We start from the raw sequence: 17,210 nt of genomic DNA on the forward strand, positions 1-17,210 counted from the left end.
TAAGAGCTTCTATTAGTGATGCTTTTATTGACTCATGGGGTTAATAATTTAAAGATAAGAAATGATAATAACTGACAGCACATCCAAACCAAACCTGTTGCCATTGAGTCAATTCTGACTCATAGAGACTCTATAGGACAGAGCAGAACTGTCCCACAGGTTTCCGAGGAACGTCTGGTGGATTTGAACTGCCGATCTTTTGGTTAGCAGCTGAGCTATAAAATCATGCTTTAGGCTAAGGCCGGGTATCACAGCCTTGGCACTATTAATCTTTCATGTCTGATAATTCTTTGCTGTAAGGGACTGTCCACTGCAGGGCGTCTACCAGCATCCTTGACCTCTACCCACTAGACGCCAGTAGCACACCTCTTCCTCTCCCAGTTGTGACAACCAATAATGTCTCCAGACATGGTTAAGTACCCCTAGGAGGGAAGGAGGGTAAAATCAGGCTCAAGTGAGAATCATGGGCTAAGGGTTTATATTAACAGAAAAATAAAAGACTGCAGAATTTGTTTTATGTTAGAATTCTACTCTCATAAGACTATTCGTTCTGTGGTCTAAAGACCATGCCTAAACCATGTCAGACAGTGAGGACTCTATCCTATTTTTAAAAAGAACTCTGCCAAGTCATCCCTAATTTAAATCTTCTACAAAAACCCATTCCAAAGCTTAACCGCAAATTTCGTTCATCTGAATGACTTTGTATCTGCAACATAGTAGTGATTAGTTGTGAGATTCTGTCATCGAAGGTGAAACTGCACAGGGAATTTAAAGAATTAAAATTGGTGACTTCACAGTTGCTGATGAAATATGTAGATTTTAAGCTTTATAATTATACACTGTATTATAACATGATATAAAGTTATGATGGTAATCATGTTTCTAAAATGCTTTTCCTTTGGAGATAATACTAACTTGCCAAATTATACACAAAAAAATTCTGGGAAAGTCCTCTTCTTTTTTGCCAAATTATCTCTTTGTTCAAAATGGGACTGGCCAAAGGTATCGACTAAAAATGTAAGAAACTACTACCATTATTTTCAAGTGAAAGAAACACTGACTTCCTTCTGTATACTCAAATTACTTTCAATCAGTTTCAGATTCTTGAAAGTCACTTAGAGATTTTTAGATGGTTAAATACTGGAATTACAATGATTACTAGATTTAATAATTCAATAGTTTTCCTATCCTTGAGAAAATTCATTAGGATGCATTGCCAGAGACCTCATTCCTTTATCCTTTAATACAAAAACCCTAATCTCCAGAATTTGCTTACTGATCGTATTAAGAAAGAAAAACCTGTGTTTTGTGATGGATAAATGGCACTACAAAAAGTCTCTCTGATGCAACCTGCTAGATTACTCCTTCAAAATGATCTTTCTTCCTGGTTGGTAACACTGTTTTGGTTCAACAAAACTTTTCCTAAATGAAATGCGGTTGTTTCCTTTTCAAAATCATGCTTTTGATGCATTTGAGGACACTTGAAAGACAGCCCCCATGCATTGACTTGATTGGGATGGTAGCAAGTCACCTAACTCAAAATTCTGAGGCATGACAGAAAAGGAAAGAAATAAAGACAGGAGGGAAGAAAAATAAAAATCAAAACGACAGCTCTTAAAAGGATTAGAATTTGACATATTAGTATAGGGTTGAAATCTTTTGTCTGTAATCAAGTATAGAATGTATGTAACTCTGATCATGGGTCCCTAGGGAAGAGGAAAATGATGGTAGAGAAATAAAATGCTAATTACAAAGAAACTCTAGAGTAATAATAGTCATTATTTCCCTAAGTTTTCTTTTACTCTAATACCTCCAAGTGAAAGGTAGGATTGGGAAGTGGTAAGAAGTGTAAACTTGAAAGTAAAACATCTGCTATCTACTGAAAATGTGCTGAAATTGAGATAGTTTGTGATTTACACATTCAGACTTGGGGGATGATACAAAAAGGCCTATTTCACCTCCATAACTTGCCTCTCAGGAATGGACAGGCTAATTGACCATAAGATAGTGTCTCTGTCATTACGACTCACTAAGTAAGTGTTTTCAAGGATATCGGAAATCTTAACGTCTGGAACTCCTTTGGTTGTCAAAGTATGATAAGACTCCTTTTCTATGTCTATAGTGGTTGGGCAAAAGAAAGAAGAAAGACTACAAAAATCTAGAAAGCATTTTCTCCTATATAAGAACAGAGAAAGAAACATACATCTGGCAACTGGTAGAAGAAAAAAGGGAAAATTACAAGATGAGGTGTAGTAGTATAAATACCACTAAGGATCACTGGATTTGCCATATCCCTTTTTATTTGTAGGATTAGAAGATCATAAAATTTTTTAAGTTATATTACTGCACAAGGAACTCAAGTCCCATCTTATCTGCCTCCCATGGTACAGGTCTAGAAGTTCTCTTTCCTCTGTTTAATGACAGACTTAAATTCTTCATTGGATTCTGGATTCTGTGGCTAGAATAAAGTCATATGAGTCTCTCTTCTCTGGGATAAAGAGACATATAGGATGGATGAATGTAGGTGATGGGCGGAATGGAGATGAAGTGGGTCCTTCACTTTTAGTAATGAAAAAAAGATAGTGTTCCATGGGCCAGCAGTTTTCAACTGCAGTGGGGCAAAACAAAGTATAACTGGGAGACTGGTGGGGGCAGATGTCAAAATAAAGCCAAAGTACTGGAAATTGGGAATCCTATCTATGTAGCACCCAATAGTTGTGATTACTGATGAGAGCGTGTAGAAAGTATGAGCTCTTTCCTTTGGGTGTGTCACAAGGGTAAAAGCTGCCACCAGTGACACAAGCTGGTCAAGAGGAAACAGAAATGCCCATACGTGACACAGGTGTCACATTCTTCATCACTTCCTCTTAAGGGCCACTCCTACCACCCTTCCCCCTGAAGGTGCCCTTCATAACTACAGATAGATTAAAAACGACAAGGAACTGCCTTAACTAAAATCCTGTGACTCAAATAGTGTGTGTATTTATCTTCCAAAGGAAGCAGATGCTGTGATAAAGAAAGCACAGGACAAAACAATAAACAGAAGAACAATGACAAAAAGAATCTGGAAGGGTTTCTAAGGTGATCTGATTAGGTTATATCTTTGATCGAAGTAACAATAAAGTTGGAAGAGTAATGGGTGTGTACCATTTTTGCATGGATTTACAGACTTCTTGTGTACATTCAGGTAGACAGGTGATGAAAGTTAATAAATTGGCTTTCTCTCCATCATCATGTAATGCTGCCTTACCAAACGTTCGTGTGGATGCAGGCTGCAGTAGCTGCTAGACTGTGGAATATGAGAAGAATTGCCCAACATTCCTCCGTAGCCAGGCTGATTCATCCCACTGGAGGAGCTCCAAGGGTCACTGCTGTGATGGCCATCTGTAAGCGACAAAGAAAACCAGGACTTCTCTGAGGCATTCGGCCTGGCCTTATAAAATAGGGGTTTTTCATATACTTAAAAATGACTGCCTGCTGTGTATTCAGCTTTGTGCTGGTTAGCTGCTTACATCAGAAGACAGTCGTCATTATTTTCCCCACAGTGGCTCTACAATGTCAAACAAACATTTCACATAGTTAAAATGTTCTTTGTAAAAATTCAACTGGAAAAGAACAGAGCATGTTTCTACACAGAACCACGTAAAGTCTTCTGCAAAGAACCATGTAAAGTCAGCAAGGTAACCTATGCTAAAGGAAGCAGTTTCAAAAGTTTCCTAACCTCTTTTCCTATAACAACCAACCGAAAGTTAAATTGTTCCTAGACTTTTGGGTGAACGTAAGTATTTAAGAGATTATAAGGTTGGCAAGTTTACAGTTTTAAAGGCGTACAAAGAAATAAGTAACAATAAAAAAAGAATACCTCAGATTTGAAAGGTTGGATTTCATTTTTGTCACATACACAGTAAAAAAAAAAGGGAATTACTAAACGGTATGTAGGGAAGAAGAGTCTCAAACAGATAGTCCTTTTTTTTTCCTTTTGGTATATTGGTATATAATGATCATAAGCTTTCAGTAGCAATTCAAGGAGTACACACGTATCATAAGGTGGAGATTATGCTACAGACAATTTTGAGAGCGTATGAATTTCATGAAACTATTTATGAGTTAAAAAGAGGAATAAAATTATATGATGGATCATTTGTAAGCCTACTCTTAACCTTCTGTTAATACCATATTTAAAACACTCCTATAGATTTCTTTTCATCTTTGGGCCTGCTGGCCTAAAGGTTAGTATTAAGAGATTGTTACTGTTTGGTTTGGGATTCTCAAACTTAGGGAAAAAAGCAATCTATGTTACTGCTGAACTTGCTCATCTTTTACTACTTTCATTAGTTTAACAAAAATTATTGAGTGCTGGACGTGTATACCACATCACATACTGTTTGTTAAATGTACAACATGTACTGCCTCCTGGAAAATATAATTATTTTTACTGCAATGTTTTATTTAATAAGGGCGTTTTTAAAAATTTAGGCAATAGGCAAGTTAAATCTGACACTGTATTTCATGAAGCTCTTTTTCACTGAGTTTCTAAATCTAGAAGTTAGAATTCAGAAAACTGGAATATTTTCAGAACGGGTAGGAATAATCTGTAGATTTCTTTCTTTAAGAACTCCACAAGCAAAATCATGTCTGTGATTTTGACAATTTAAGAGTTTTAACTAGAAGATGGAAATTGAAGATAAAAATAAGAGGCCACAGTAGTGAGTTTAAAATAAGCTCCAGACACTCTCTGAATATCTTCCCCTGAATTGCATATTCCTTCAAGACCTGAATTTTCAGGGTGCCATGTACCTTTCTACAGAAGGAAGTTAGCTTGAAATGGGACCATGTTGCACCTGTTTTTGTGGCCACAATGTTAAAATACAGAACTTAAGAAAAATACTTAATGCTTTAGATCTAGTCTTGGATTAGGGGAGTTTAGATGTCACCTTAAATTCAAACATGAAGTTCAAGACCACTCACATTTAAAATAGATGGTACATATGACAAATACATTGAAAACATATACCATTGAACGAGAGTCTCCTGAAATAGTATGACAATGTGATGTATTATATGGCAATACATTTAGGATTTGTTAACACAGAATACTCTAACTCAATGTAGACTTATAAAATACGTATTTTACATAAATTATGCTTTTCAGAGGAAATTAATATTTATCACATCCCCATGATCTTAGCATAATGTTGTTTTGAAAGAATAGAATTAGACGTGTGCAAATTAATTGTGCTCATCATGAATGTCAACTCAAAAACAATTTTTTTTTTTTCTTTTTAAGGATCATATGCAGAAAAGCAAATTTGTTCCCTACATTTTGCCTAGTCAGCTATGGATAAGACCCTATTGTTTTAATATACCTGGTTTCCCGTATAATTTGCAAAAATCAAGCAAGCCACCCCCTTGAAGGCAGATAGAAGAAATCTGTCCTTGTGTCAATTTTCTCAATGTAAGTGTGTTTTAAGAGATGAATCCTTGAGTTGACAACCTCTATAAGCTCTGGTAGCACAGTTTCTCCCACTGCTCACAAAAGAGGGAGCTGCTGGCTGCTATTTATAGCCTTTGTAATGGCACAGAACACACTCAGGGGACATAACCTGCTGTTCTCAGTTGAGGGTTACACCTAGGACAGGCCACAAAGGTATAGGATCCCTATGAACATGAGCTCCACTATGTATAGAATAATGTCTCCCTATGGAGCCCTGGTAGCGTACTGGTTAAGAGCTACAGCTGCTAACCAAAAGGTAGGCAGTTCAAATCCACCAGCTGCTCCTTGGAAACCCTATGGGGCAGTTCTACTCTGTCCTATAGGATTGTCATGAGTCGGAATCAACTCAGTGGCAGTGGGTTTTTTTTTTTTATTCTCGAGGTGAAGGAGCCTTGATGGCACAGTGGTTAAGCACCTGGCTGCTAACCGAAAGGTCAGCAGTTCGAACCCACCAGCTGCTCCATAAGAGAAAGATATGGCAATCGGCTTCCGTAAAGATTACAGCCTTGGAAACTGTATGGGGCGGTTCTACCCTGTCCTATGGGGTTGCTATGAGTTGGGACTGGACTTGACGGCAATGGGTTTTTTTGCTTTATTTCCAAGGAACCATTTTCATAGATTTTTAATGGAATTTCATACGTGAACTAATGACCTAAAAGAGCTAACACTCTGAGGGGAAGAAAATCGTTTAATGGGATGATTTTGAGTGTGTCCACTGTAATCTAAAAGGGACGCTGGGCTGCTCCTCTGGTGCTCACTGCCCCAAGTGCACACTCAGCCTGGACATGGCCCTTCCTAGAGCAGCACAGAGAAGGAGGTCCTAGGGCGCTTTGCCAAGGCACACTCCATTTGTTTTTCAAACCCAAACAACAAAGAGTTAACGTTCTGCGTACAAGGCTTCTAGGTGAATGCCACACCTAAATTGCAGGCTATTAACTTAGGAAAGAGATTATCTCATTTTAAAAATGCCATAGGCTTATCAGGGATGGACTCCTTAGCTGTACCATCTGAAAGGTCCATTCCTGCAAGTAGCTGCTGTCATTTTGACCATCCTGGTCTTTTTCAAGGAGTGGAAAGGGGCTGTGCTACCAGTGGCAAGACAATAAGTTTTGGGACCACGTATCCATCTGTATCTCATTAATGAAAATGGACAACTAAAAGAATAAATAAACTTTATCTACCATGAAGCTCTAACTTTCTACATTTGTTCCTAAAACAATATTGGATCTTTCACCCCAAACCACTTAGCATGTTGGGATAAAGGTTTTGCTGTACAATAAAATAGCACTCGGTCTTTAGATAGATGGTGTCATCTTAAACGGGACTCTTATTCTTACCCACAAATTGATACTAGCTGAAAATTTTATGTAAGGTTATACATGACGATGACTTGTGCCCACTTAGCTAAGTCCAGAATGCTCAAAATATACATTGAGCTGAAACACAGATACTCATTTTTCTTGGAGATGGTAAAGAAGCCAAAGTGGTTAAGTTATGGAAGGCCATCACCCAAGTAGCATCCATTCTAAGTGAATCAGATCAGTCTGATCTTAAATCATCACTGCTCAAGAGGCTTTACTATGAGAGAAAGTCTTCGTAATGGTTTAATTTTTTTATTTTTAATGAATTCAATTCCTAAGAAGAGCATGTCATCCAGTATGCTACATCTGCATACTTGTTGCCGTTGAGTCGATTCTGACTCACAGCAACCATACAGGACAGAGGAGAACTGCCCCATAGGGTTTCCAAGGAGCAGCTGGTGGATTTGAACTGCCGACCTTTTGGTTAGCAGCCGAACTCTTAACCACTCCGCCACCAAGGCTCTGCATTTGCCTACCATATGATTTACTGGATATCACTCAAGCAGTATTTTGTCCCATGCAAGACTTTTAAAGACTGAGGAAAATTCTGTCCTGTGACTTTCCTGTAGGAGAAGAAGCAGCATCTTACCTTGCATGAAGAAGGAGCTAGGGAAAGTGCTGGCTGCTGGTTTTGAGGAAGGATAACCTGGCGAGTCCCTATTGTAGTCGGCAGTGCTTGCTGATGGGGCATAAACCTGAGGAAGGAGAACCGATTTAGTTTTGCCTTCTGCACTGACCAAAGTATATCAAGGTCCACTACTATATAAGAAGCAGGAATAAAATGCTCAATTTCTACCATGTCCAGTCTAAATCTGAGCAAAGCCTAGAAGCACTGCTCCTTCCTTTCAGAATACAAAACAACAACAACAAAAGCCCAGTATATTTACGTGAATGGAAAATAAAATTTTAAGGCTTAAAAGATAACCAAGTATGCTATTTTCCAGTTATAGACAAGAATAGTGCAACCATGTCCAGTTGTAAATACACTGCATAATGCCCATAGGGTGGTCCTGGGAGTTTAAGCATACTTTTTTTTTTTTTTTTAAATAAACACAGATGCACCATGGCCATGAAACACCCATCAAACCTCTCTTTTTTAAAAAATTTTCACTTTTACACAGAGAGAGACAGGGAGAGAGGCAGAGAAAGAGGAACATCCAGGCCACAGAAAATGATAAATATATCTTAGAATATTAAATCCCATAGTGTCAGCCTTTTGCAGAGATGCATGAAAAAGGCCATTAAAAGCCTGGCTCTACATAAGACCACCAACAATCAGTGTGTGCACATGAAGGGGGGGAGCCCTCCTTTTTAGTACTTATTATATTTGTGTGTGCAATAAACTTATAAAGTGTGCCAAAAACCTGATTTACATACATTCGCTTACTAATACTCAGGAGACTTGGGGAACTAGTTCTTTATAATTAGCCTGTGTATTTTCTTGTTTATGTTTCATTTAAACAAGACAGCATACTAGAAAAGCATAAATTCATAAGGTATAGTTTAACTTTAATTGGTTTTCCCCCTTGCCTTTTTTGCTAAATATAATTTTTTTTTTAATCCCCATTTTCTTTTGCTCCAAAAGTTCCTCTCTCCAGATGGTCGGAAAGACTGAAACACTGTCATCCTCTTGATGAAAATGGATACCTTCCTGCCTCCATTTTGAAGCAGGCAGCAGCTCACAAAATTGGCAGTGAGCCTACAGTGATATTCACAGGTCACAGTAAAAGAAAGAGAAATTCACCAATAAAAAGGCAACTGCAGGGTTACCAAAAAATAACTCTCCCTCCCCTTTTTTTAAACAGCACACATCGAATAAACACCCTAAGAAAAATTATATAATTGCTCTCAGAACACCACGAATCACAAACTAAGCATTAATACAAGGTTTAGGATTTCACAAAGGATAAGTCCACAGAGACAGATGTGGGAAAAATGCACACACATACGGGCAGACATACATCAAATAAATGCTACATACGCCCCTCGGTGCCCTTGAAAATTGGGAGGTCCTGGAGATAAAACAAAACGAAAACCAACCAGAGAAACCCACTCACACTTTAGAAAACAGGAATTTCCCGAAGTCACGGAGGGATATAAGCCCTATATTTCATGGGATTTTTAAAAATTTTCTTCACATTTTAAATGTATAAACAGTGATTTGCTTCTGAGCTCACTATTTCCTCAGGGCTTACAATAAAGGAAAAACCGGTTTTCAAGGATCTTTTTCAGCAATATAGAATAAAACGTAAATCAGAAATCCAAAAACAAATCAAAACCCAAAGTCCTCTCAAGCAAAATCCAGTATTTTCTTGAGAACTATACAACTAACCAACAGGAAATACTACCAAATGTATTTAAAGGAGGTCTTGCGACTAAGATGAAGGAAACCATCACCTTCTAGGAAAAGAGGAAATTAATGATTATATCATCTCATTCTAATGACAGAAAGAGCATAATAACAATATAACTTATCTACATGCACTAATAATCTGATCGCTATTTGGTCAGTGACATTAATACAACCTAAGTGTACTATATATTACGCTCAATTATCGGAAATAAATGTATTTACTATATAAAACTGAAAATAAGACTCTAACCCATATAATTAAATCACCAGATGTTTTAAAACAATTGAAACCAATACTTTTAATAATTATTGTTTTAATTATATACGCTAATATATTACATTTAAACATGTATATTATTATGAAAACACCATCTGATGACACCTAACAAGGTTCTTCTTTTTTTCCCTTTAGGTAGAATTACCTGTTATTTCTTTTAAGATTTAAGGGGAAAAAAACTTGGTTTAAATTTGGTCATTTCAAAGGATATTACTTTGGTTATCAATTATGATCAAGCTCAAAGATCTAAGGGTAAGACTACTTACCTCGAATTCATGAAGAAACTATCTATGGGGTTAAAAAATTTATTTAGGATATGTTAGACTACATGATTTCTATTTTCCTGATATAGTAACCAAATTAAAAAAAACAAAAACGAAACCAAACCCGTTGCCGTCGAGTTGATTCCTACTCATAGTGACCCTAGAGGACAGAGGAGAACTGCCCCATAGAGTTTCCAAGGAGTGTCTGGTGGATTCAAACTGCTGACCTTTTTGGTTAGCGGCTGTAGCTCTTAACCACTATGCCACCAGGGCTTCTAGCCAAATAAAGACTACTTAAGTAAGATGAAAGTCTTCATTAACAGGAAATAGACCATTGCTTATAGTTGTTATTTTCTATTTTTTTTAAAGGCAATTACTTTACAAATTTCCTCCATTTTACAGATCAGGTAAAATGTTATTCCCTTCCACCTAGACACTTCATCTTTCTCATTTCCAAAGTTATTTTTTAAATTAAGCTCTCTATGTATTTATCTAAGGAGCCCTGGTGCCACAATGGTTAAGCGCTCAGCTGCTAACCAAAAGGTCGGCAGTTTGAACCCACTAGCTGCTCCACGGGAGAAAAGACCTGGAGACCTGCATCCATAAAGATTACAGCCTCGGAAAGCTTCTGGGGCAGTTCTACTCTGTCACCTTGGGTAGCTATTAGTCAGAATCGACTCGACAGCACCTAACAACAACCTATATTAGTCTATATAAATAAATTTTGGCTAGAACCCTATTCCTTAAAGTTAGAAGAAATCAAGGAATCTGTCTCGTTCAAACCTCTACATTTTAGATATGAGAACACTCAGTAATAGAATGGTCAAAGAAGAAACTTGCTAAGAGGAGATACAACTATCCACTACTCTTTATTTCTCACTATTTGGCAGTTTTCTTCTTTTACAATCTAGTGTAGGTATAAGATGATCATAATGTTTGTATTTTAATTTATCTTTAACATTTTAATCTTTAATAACCCAAATGATCTACTTTGTTATTTTTACTTCAGTAAACTATTTTGCCAATTTCTCAAACAAGTCTTCAAAGCATAGGTTTCAATGAGGTATTTAATACATGACATTAAATTCGGTAAGAAAAGTTTACATCTGTTTGCTTTAATTATTATTATTCTATGTATACAGACAGATCACTAACATTTTTGTTAAATAAAATAGTTTTTATTTAATTAATTTATCTATAAGGAACATCCCAGGTCTCTTCAAATAGTTGGCATTGTTTCCAATGACTAAGAGCAGAAAATCAGTCCAGTCAATCAAAAGTGAAATGAAAATCCCAAATTATGAGTACAATGATTTGAAGTAACCTCAACAAGGAAATATGAGGAAAGTCTAACAGGCAACAAAAGTCTGCATCAGTTTTTCTCCAGTCAAGTGGCTTAGATCAAGGTGACTGCTGGCATTCTGATTCCTCCCACAAGACTGACTAAAGAAGTGTGACATTTTTGTTGCCAAATTGGAAGTGGGGAAACTTGGCTGAGGCTCATAGGCCACAGCATTTTTACTGAATTATTTGTTGAATCAAAGCTTTCTGGAAAACTAATACCAAAGTATACTGAAGATTCAAAGTTAGCATCACTGTCTTTTTTTCTCAGAACGCTGAAATTTAAAATTAAAAAAAAAAAAAAAATCATAGATATAGAAATTTTGAGTTTTACAAAGCTCTCTAGATAACACTAAAGCGTGAATAGATAAAAGTGAAAAGTGCTTTTGTTTTACAGATTTAATTTTTGTGATAATTTGAAAAGTATTACTATAGGGCATTAACTGTTCCTTCCAATGTTCCTGACTCTCCCTCCTTCTACTGTTATCAAAGAAACAAGTATATAAGTTCTTCTAAGTAGAGAGGATCTCCACCTCTTAGAAAAGAAGAAAACCAAGCAAGCATGAAAACCAGCAAAGGGAATCAGCATCCTACATTTTCTCCTTGAGACTCTCATCTTATCAGCCTTGGCATAGCAGTTTCACTTACAGACCTTTAAAAAATAATAACAATAATTACCATTTGTTTAAAATGAGCCCTAGTGGCACTGTGGTTAAAGTACTCAGTTGATAACTGAAAGGCTGGCAGTTCGAACCCACTAGCCATTCCATGGGAGAGTACATAAAGATTACAGTCTTGGAAACCCTATAGGGAAGTTCTACTCTGTCCTTCAGGGTAACTATGAGTTGGAAGCAATTTGACAGCAATGGGTTATGGGATCATTTGTTTACTGCCTCTGAATAGACTTTGTGCAAGGCACTTCCTAAACATTATTTCTAACCTTCATAACTATCCAACTATTACTAATAGCATCATTCCTATTTCACAGGGCTGAAGCATGGTAGAGAGATCCAATGTATTGACCCAGACCAGGCCGGTTCTGACAGCCAGCTGCACCATGTATTAGCTAGACAACCTTGAATCTGTTACTTTAGTCTTTCTGATATTCAGATTCCTACCTGTAAAATGGAAATGACAATACCCATTAGCAAAGTTCTTGTGAGATTAAATGGCATTATGTGTGTAAAGCAAACCGGAATGATATCTGGCACATGTTCAGCATGTAAAAAATCACAGGTTATTGTTTTTATGATCTAGACAAATGTGACTCTGAAAGGTTAAGCCACCTTTATATGTTAAACAGTTATTGATTTTTTAAAGCTAAGGTGTGAACTGGTCTCCAAAGTCTTATGTTCTTTCCATCAAAAAACAATCCCTTGCTATTCAAAGGCACACACACACACACAAAAAGGTATTTGTCACTATCAGCATGAAGCTTTACTTTGGTCATAGGTTACTGAAACATTCTTTGGGGTCTTAAGAAAATAAGATGCCATAAGGCATGTCTATGGTGAAACCAAGTACATGTTAGTGTAACTGGCTTCCTGACGTGGGAAACTTAACTCTGGCAGGATTTAAGACAAATGGCCTTCAGACCACGTACCATGAAGAGTGTAACTGAGTGGGGTTTGGCCATAGCCACTGATAGTACAGTAGACCCTTAACCCCTTTGTGATTCAACAAGTACCATCCCCCAGTATATAATTTCCAAAGAGAATCCATTCAGAATAACTGAAATGGAGGCTTTCAGATCCTTAGTTACAGTAAGCTTCATGATGGGTAGAAAATAGCAATGCAGAATTATGCAACAGATGCCTAAGTGCTGGCGAGGCTCACTCAGTAGCTAAGACCTTGGAGGACTTCACAAAGATTCTGAACTGTGACAGTTAGACACTGAAATGCCAAGAGTCTATCGTATGCGACCGATGTTCGCAGACTTAGGCATATGCTTTGAAGCTTCCCAGTATCTAATGAAGAAAAATACTTGTAGGTGATCTACCAACTACTTAGGCACCTAGGCTGCATACTTGGGAAAGACCCTCAACTCTGTTACAATATTTTTTGAAGGACACGGGTCTGAGTAAGAGGTAAGCATGGTTCAAGGAAGCGATGATCTCTACATTCAGAAGAGTTAAAATGAACACTGTAATTGTTCTATGTGAACAACTTAAAGGTTTATTGCTATCTGATCCATAAACCGAGGGGAAGACATACATAGAAGAGACAGCCTCCAGAGAGTACATACAGATTTGGCAGGGTGGTAAAAATTACCCAGCTCTGGAGCCAGACCAACTTGAGCTCAAATTCCAGCTCTCATAATTAGTTTTGAGGACACAGCAAAGCAATTTAACTTTCAGAGCCTTAGTTTCCTCATCTGTCAAATGGGGCTATTACCTTTTGGGGCTGCTGAGTGAACTAGAGACAATCTTTGTGAAGCATAATTCCTAATCTGTCACAGATCATCTATAAATAGTATTACTATTTATAGCTGCTTGTAAGAGCTACTCATTGCTTATAATCATTTTTGACAACGTGTCTAGAATGGCACTGTCCAATATGGTAGTCATTACTAATGACTGTGGCTATTTGAATTTAAATTATAATTAAATAAAATTAAATATTCAGTCCCCCAGTTACACTAGTCACGTTTCAAGTGCGCAATAGCCCCATGCAGCTACTGGCTACCATACTGGATAGCACCAACACAGAACTTTCTCACCATGGCAGGAAGTTCTACTGGACAGTGCTGGTCTAGAGTCATGGCTGTCCATGAGGGGCCCTACTGGACCATGTGCGGCCCTACTGGACCATGTGCACCATCCTCTGTTAAGGCAGCTATCACAGTAATACTAGCTCATTTATAATTTGCCTTTCCCTTTAGGCTGGGAAAGCAGGAACTCTTCTTTCGGATTAGTGGGAAAGACAAATCCTTGGTATCCACAGTGACCTGCATACAGCTGGTGTCCAATAAATGTTGACTTTATTGAAGTTACAAGACATTTAGGTTTTATTTTTATTTATTGTTGTTAGAGTCCCTTGTACTATTATGTACTTCTTAAAGTCCCTTTTTATAACCATCTGCCCAAATGCTTGCAATTGTACCAAGTAGTACAGTAGAAAAGAGTATTTGTGAGCCTAGGTGTCTGGATATGCAAGGCGTAAACTTGAACTGCAACTCAGTTCTCTGCTTTTAGTGTCTCCAACAAAGGAATTACAGTTAGATGTGGTGTAATCACTTTTTTTAGACAAAATTTGAACAGATTCTGAATTTTTTCTGATCATGTGTTTTCACATATTGGTAGCTGGGTTCCTCTATTCTACTATCTCTTCCTTTTTCTTCTTTTTTAATTTTTTTAATCTTGTACCGTCACAGATATTCCTCTTTTCCTGTTACTTCTCCATCTACTGCCCTCTGTCCTGCTTCTTGGGATCGTACTTTTGAAGTTCAAATGAGTTCAACTTTGTTTTACAAATGAGCAAAAGGCAGAGGCTAAAGGGCTTACCCAAGGGCCTGGACAGAGCCCAGGCTCCTGACTTCTTGTCTAGTTCTCTTGGCACTCCCCTTTCTAAGGTCCCCTCTAGATTTCTAACTTAAAGAAATGCGCAGTAAAACGACATGAAAGGTTAATAAGCAGATTCAAGGAATACAGTTGGGTAGCTTACCGTAAGAGTTAAAGGCATTTAATAATGTTCAAAGGCATATAACAGTAAGCCAGTGAGAACAGTCTAAGAGTTCCAAAAACAAAACAAAACAAAAATTACAGGAATAAAGATCATTCGCCTGATATACTCTCAGTGTATGTTATCAAGTAAAGAAATATTTACTAATGGAAGAACTCTACCTCACTTCCAAGTGATGGTTAAAGGCCAATGTGCATTACTGTCACGTAAGTAGCAAATGTGTTTAGAGATAACCCGTAAATAACTTTCTGCAGTATACTGACAAACAGATATTTAAGGGTTATACATAAATGGAAAATCCCATAGGTGTAAAGCTGTTGAAATTAAGAAGCTTTTATCTCCCATCTAAGTCACTTGAAGCTTTGAAAGTAATTAACCAACTAGTTAGAAGTACCCCCGAACAACTCACAATTAGAACAGTTTTACTCCCTAAACTATATTTATTGATACTGTGAACAAAAACGAACACTTCACAATTATCTAAATGTGCAAAATGCATCATTTATGTATATGATAAAACAAAACAAACAAACCCACTGCCATCGAGTAGACGGACTCATTGTGACCCTATAGGACAGAGTAGAATTGCCCCAAGAATTTCCAAGGCTGTAATCTTTATGGAAGCAGACTGCCATATCTTTCTCCCTCGGAGTGGCTGGTGGGTTCCAACTGCCAACCTTTCGGTTAGCAGCCAAGCATAGTCACTTTTTATTTCTACTAATTGAGCAATGATCCTGCTTCACCCTATCATGTTGCATCACAAAAATATATGCAAAAGAATATGCATATGATCCCCCAAAAGAAAGTCCCTGAATATGTACTATAATTAATACACAAATCACTAAGAACACATGTCCACATACCCCACCACAAGTATCACATATAATTTTCCACCCTTGTAGCTATCAGCTGAGTCTTGATTATCTCTTCATGAGTAAATTACATCTGAAGCTAAATCTTTCTTTTTTCCCTTGCAGTAAATTTATTTTATTTTTTTCTTCCAGCTTTTTTAATTATTTATTTTTATTGTACTTTAGATGAAGGTTTACAGAACAAACTAGCTTCTCATCAAACAGTCAGTACACATATTGTTTTATGACATTGGTTAACAACCCCACAACATGTCAACATTCTCCCTTCTCAACTTTGGGTTCCCTATTACCAGCTTTTCTGTCCCCTCCTGCCTTCTAGTCCTTGTCTCTGGGCTGCTGTGCCCCATTAATCTCGTTTTGTTTTATGGGCCTGTCTAATCTTTGGCTGAAGGGTGAACCTCGGGAGTGACTTCATTACTGGGCTTAAAAGGGTGTCTGGGGGCCGTACTCTCGGGGTTTCTCCAGTATCTGTCAGGCCAGTAAGTCTGGTCTTTTTTTGTGAGTTAGAATTTTGTTCTACATTTTTCTCCAGCTCTGTCTGGGACCCTCTATTGCGATCCCTCTCAGAGCAGTCAGTGGTGGTAACCAGGTACCATCTCATTGTACTGGTGAAGCTAAATCTTATAAATGAATTTCAGTCAAGAATTTTATCTTTTTCATCCACTAAATTTCCTTTTTCATGTTAGCGAGTAGCATATATATAAGAATTTTAATTCCCTATCTTGCTTGTGTCTTTATCGATTGAATGCAGAACTGAAAAACTTCCAAAAGGCCAAAAGGGCAATGGGAGGAGAAGTGGGGACATGAGTAGCCTACAACTGGATCAGGAGCTGTATAAGCACACAGGACTGGGTGGGCTGCAGCCAATGCACTTCAATGCCAGTGCCTTGGTAGTGCAATTGGTTGACGCACTCAACTGCTAACCAAAGGTTGGAGGTTCAGTCTACCCAGAGGCACCCCGGAAGAAAGGTGTGGCAGTCTACTTTCAAAAAATCAGCCACTGAAAACCCTATGGAGTACAGTTCTACTTTGACACATACGGGGTCACCAAGAGTCTGAACTGACTCAACAGGAACTAGTTTACCAGCACACCTAGCCTGCAGCAACCTGGAGGGCGATACCGTAAAAAAAGTGAGCTGAACCAGTTATTAAGAGGGTGTCTCCAATGTGCAAGGCACACCAGGGGCTACAAAAAACCCAGTGCTTTTATGGCCAGCTGGCTCTACCTCGTTCTTATTTCTCTGCAAATAAACAGGCAAAGATATTCCTCTTATGCTTTTTATACAGCTGGTTGCAGCATATTTTTTCAAATCTCTAAATCAAATTTCAAATTCTGAGCAAAAGTGAGTTCGTTTATCTTCTGACATTTATAGAAATTTACAAGGAAGGAAAAAAAACCCTGCTTCAATAAAAAAAAAAGACTAACGCAGACCATTAATAATTATATAACAATAACACTTTAATTTACATCCATATAGCGTCCTGTTATTTTAGATGTATCTTCACTGTGGTATCATTGTAACTCTGAGACAGCAGAACTGCCAGGACTAGTTAAGACCGGGTTTACT

General features: G+C 37.6%; 1 protein-coding gene across 20 annotated transcripts in view; it reads right to left on the reverse strand.

Annotated features, from left to right (window-relative positions):
• The window catches only part of TCF4 (transcription factor 4), a 391,702-nt gene that overhangs the window by 54,228 nt on the left and 320,264 nt on the right, over positions 1-17,210 (reverse strand). For all 20 annotated transcript variants that reach the window (XM_004379247.2, XM_023733972.1, XM_023733966.1 and 17 more), the window contains 2 exons: positions 7,445-7,550; positions 3,251-3,384 (listed from right to left, as the gene is read on the reverse strand). In XM_004379247.2, coding sequence (XP_004379304.1) covers positions 3,251-3,384; positions 7,445-7,550 — 240 coding nt within the window. The remainder of the gene's footprint in view (positions 1-3,250; positions 3,385-7,444; positions 7,551-17,210) is intronic.

This window comes from Trichechus manatus, unplaced genomic scaffold (assembly GCF_000243295.1).
Source record: "Trichechus manatus latirostris isolate Lorelei unplaced genomic scaffold, TriManLat1.0 scaffold00063, whole genome shotgun sequence".
NCBI classification, from domain to species: domain Eukaryota; kingdom Metazoa; phylum Chordata; class Mammalia; order Sirenia; family Trichechidae; genus Trichechus; species Trichechus manatus.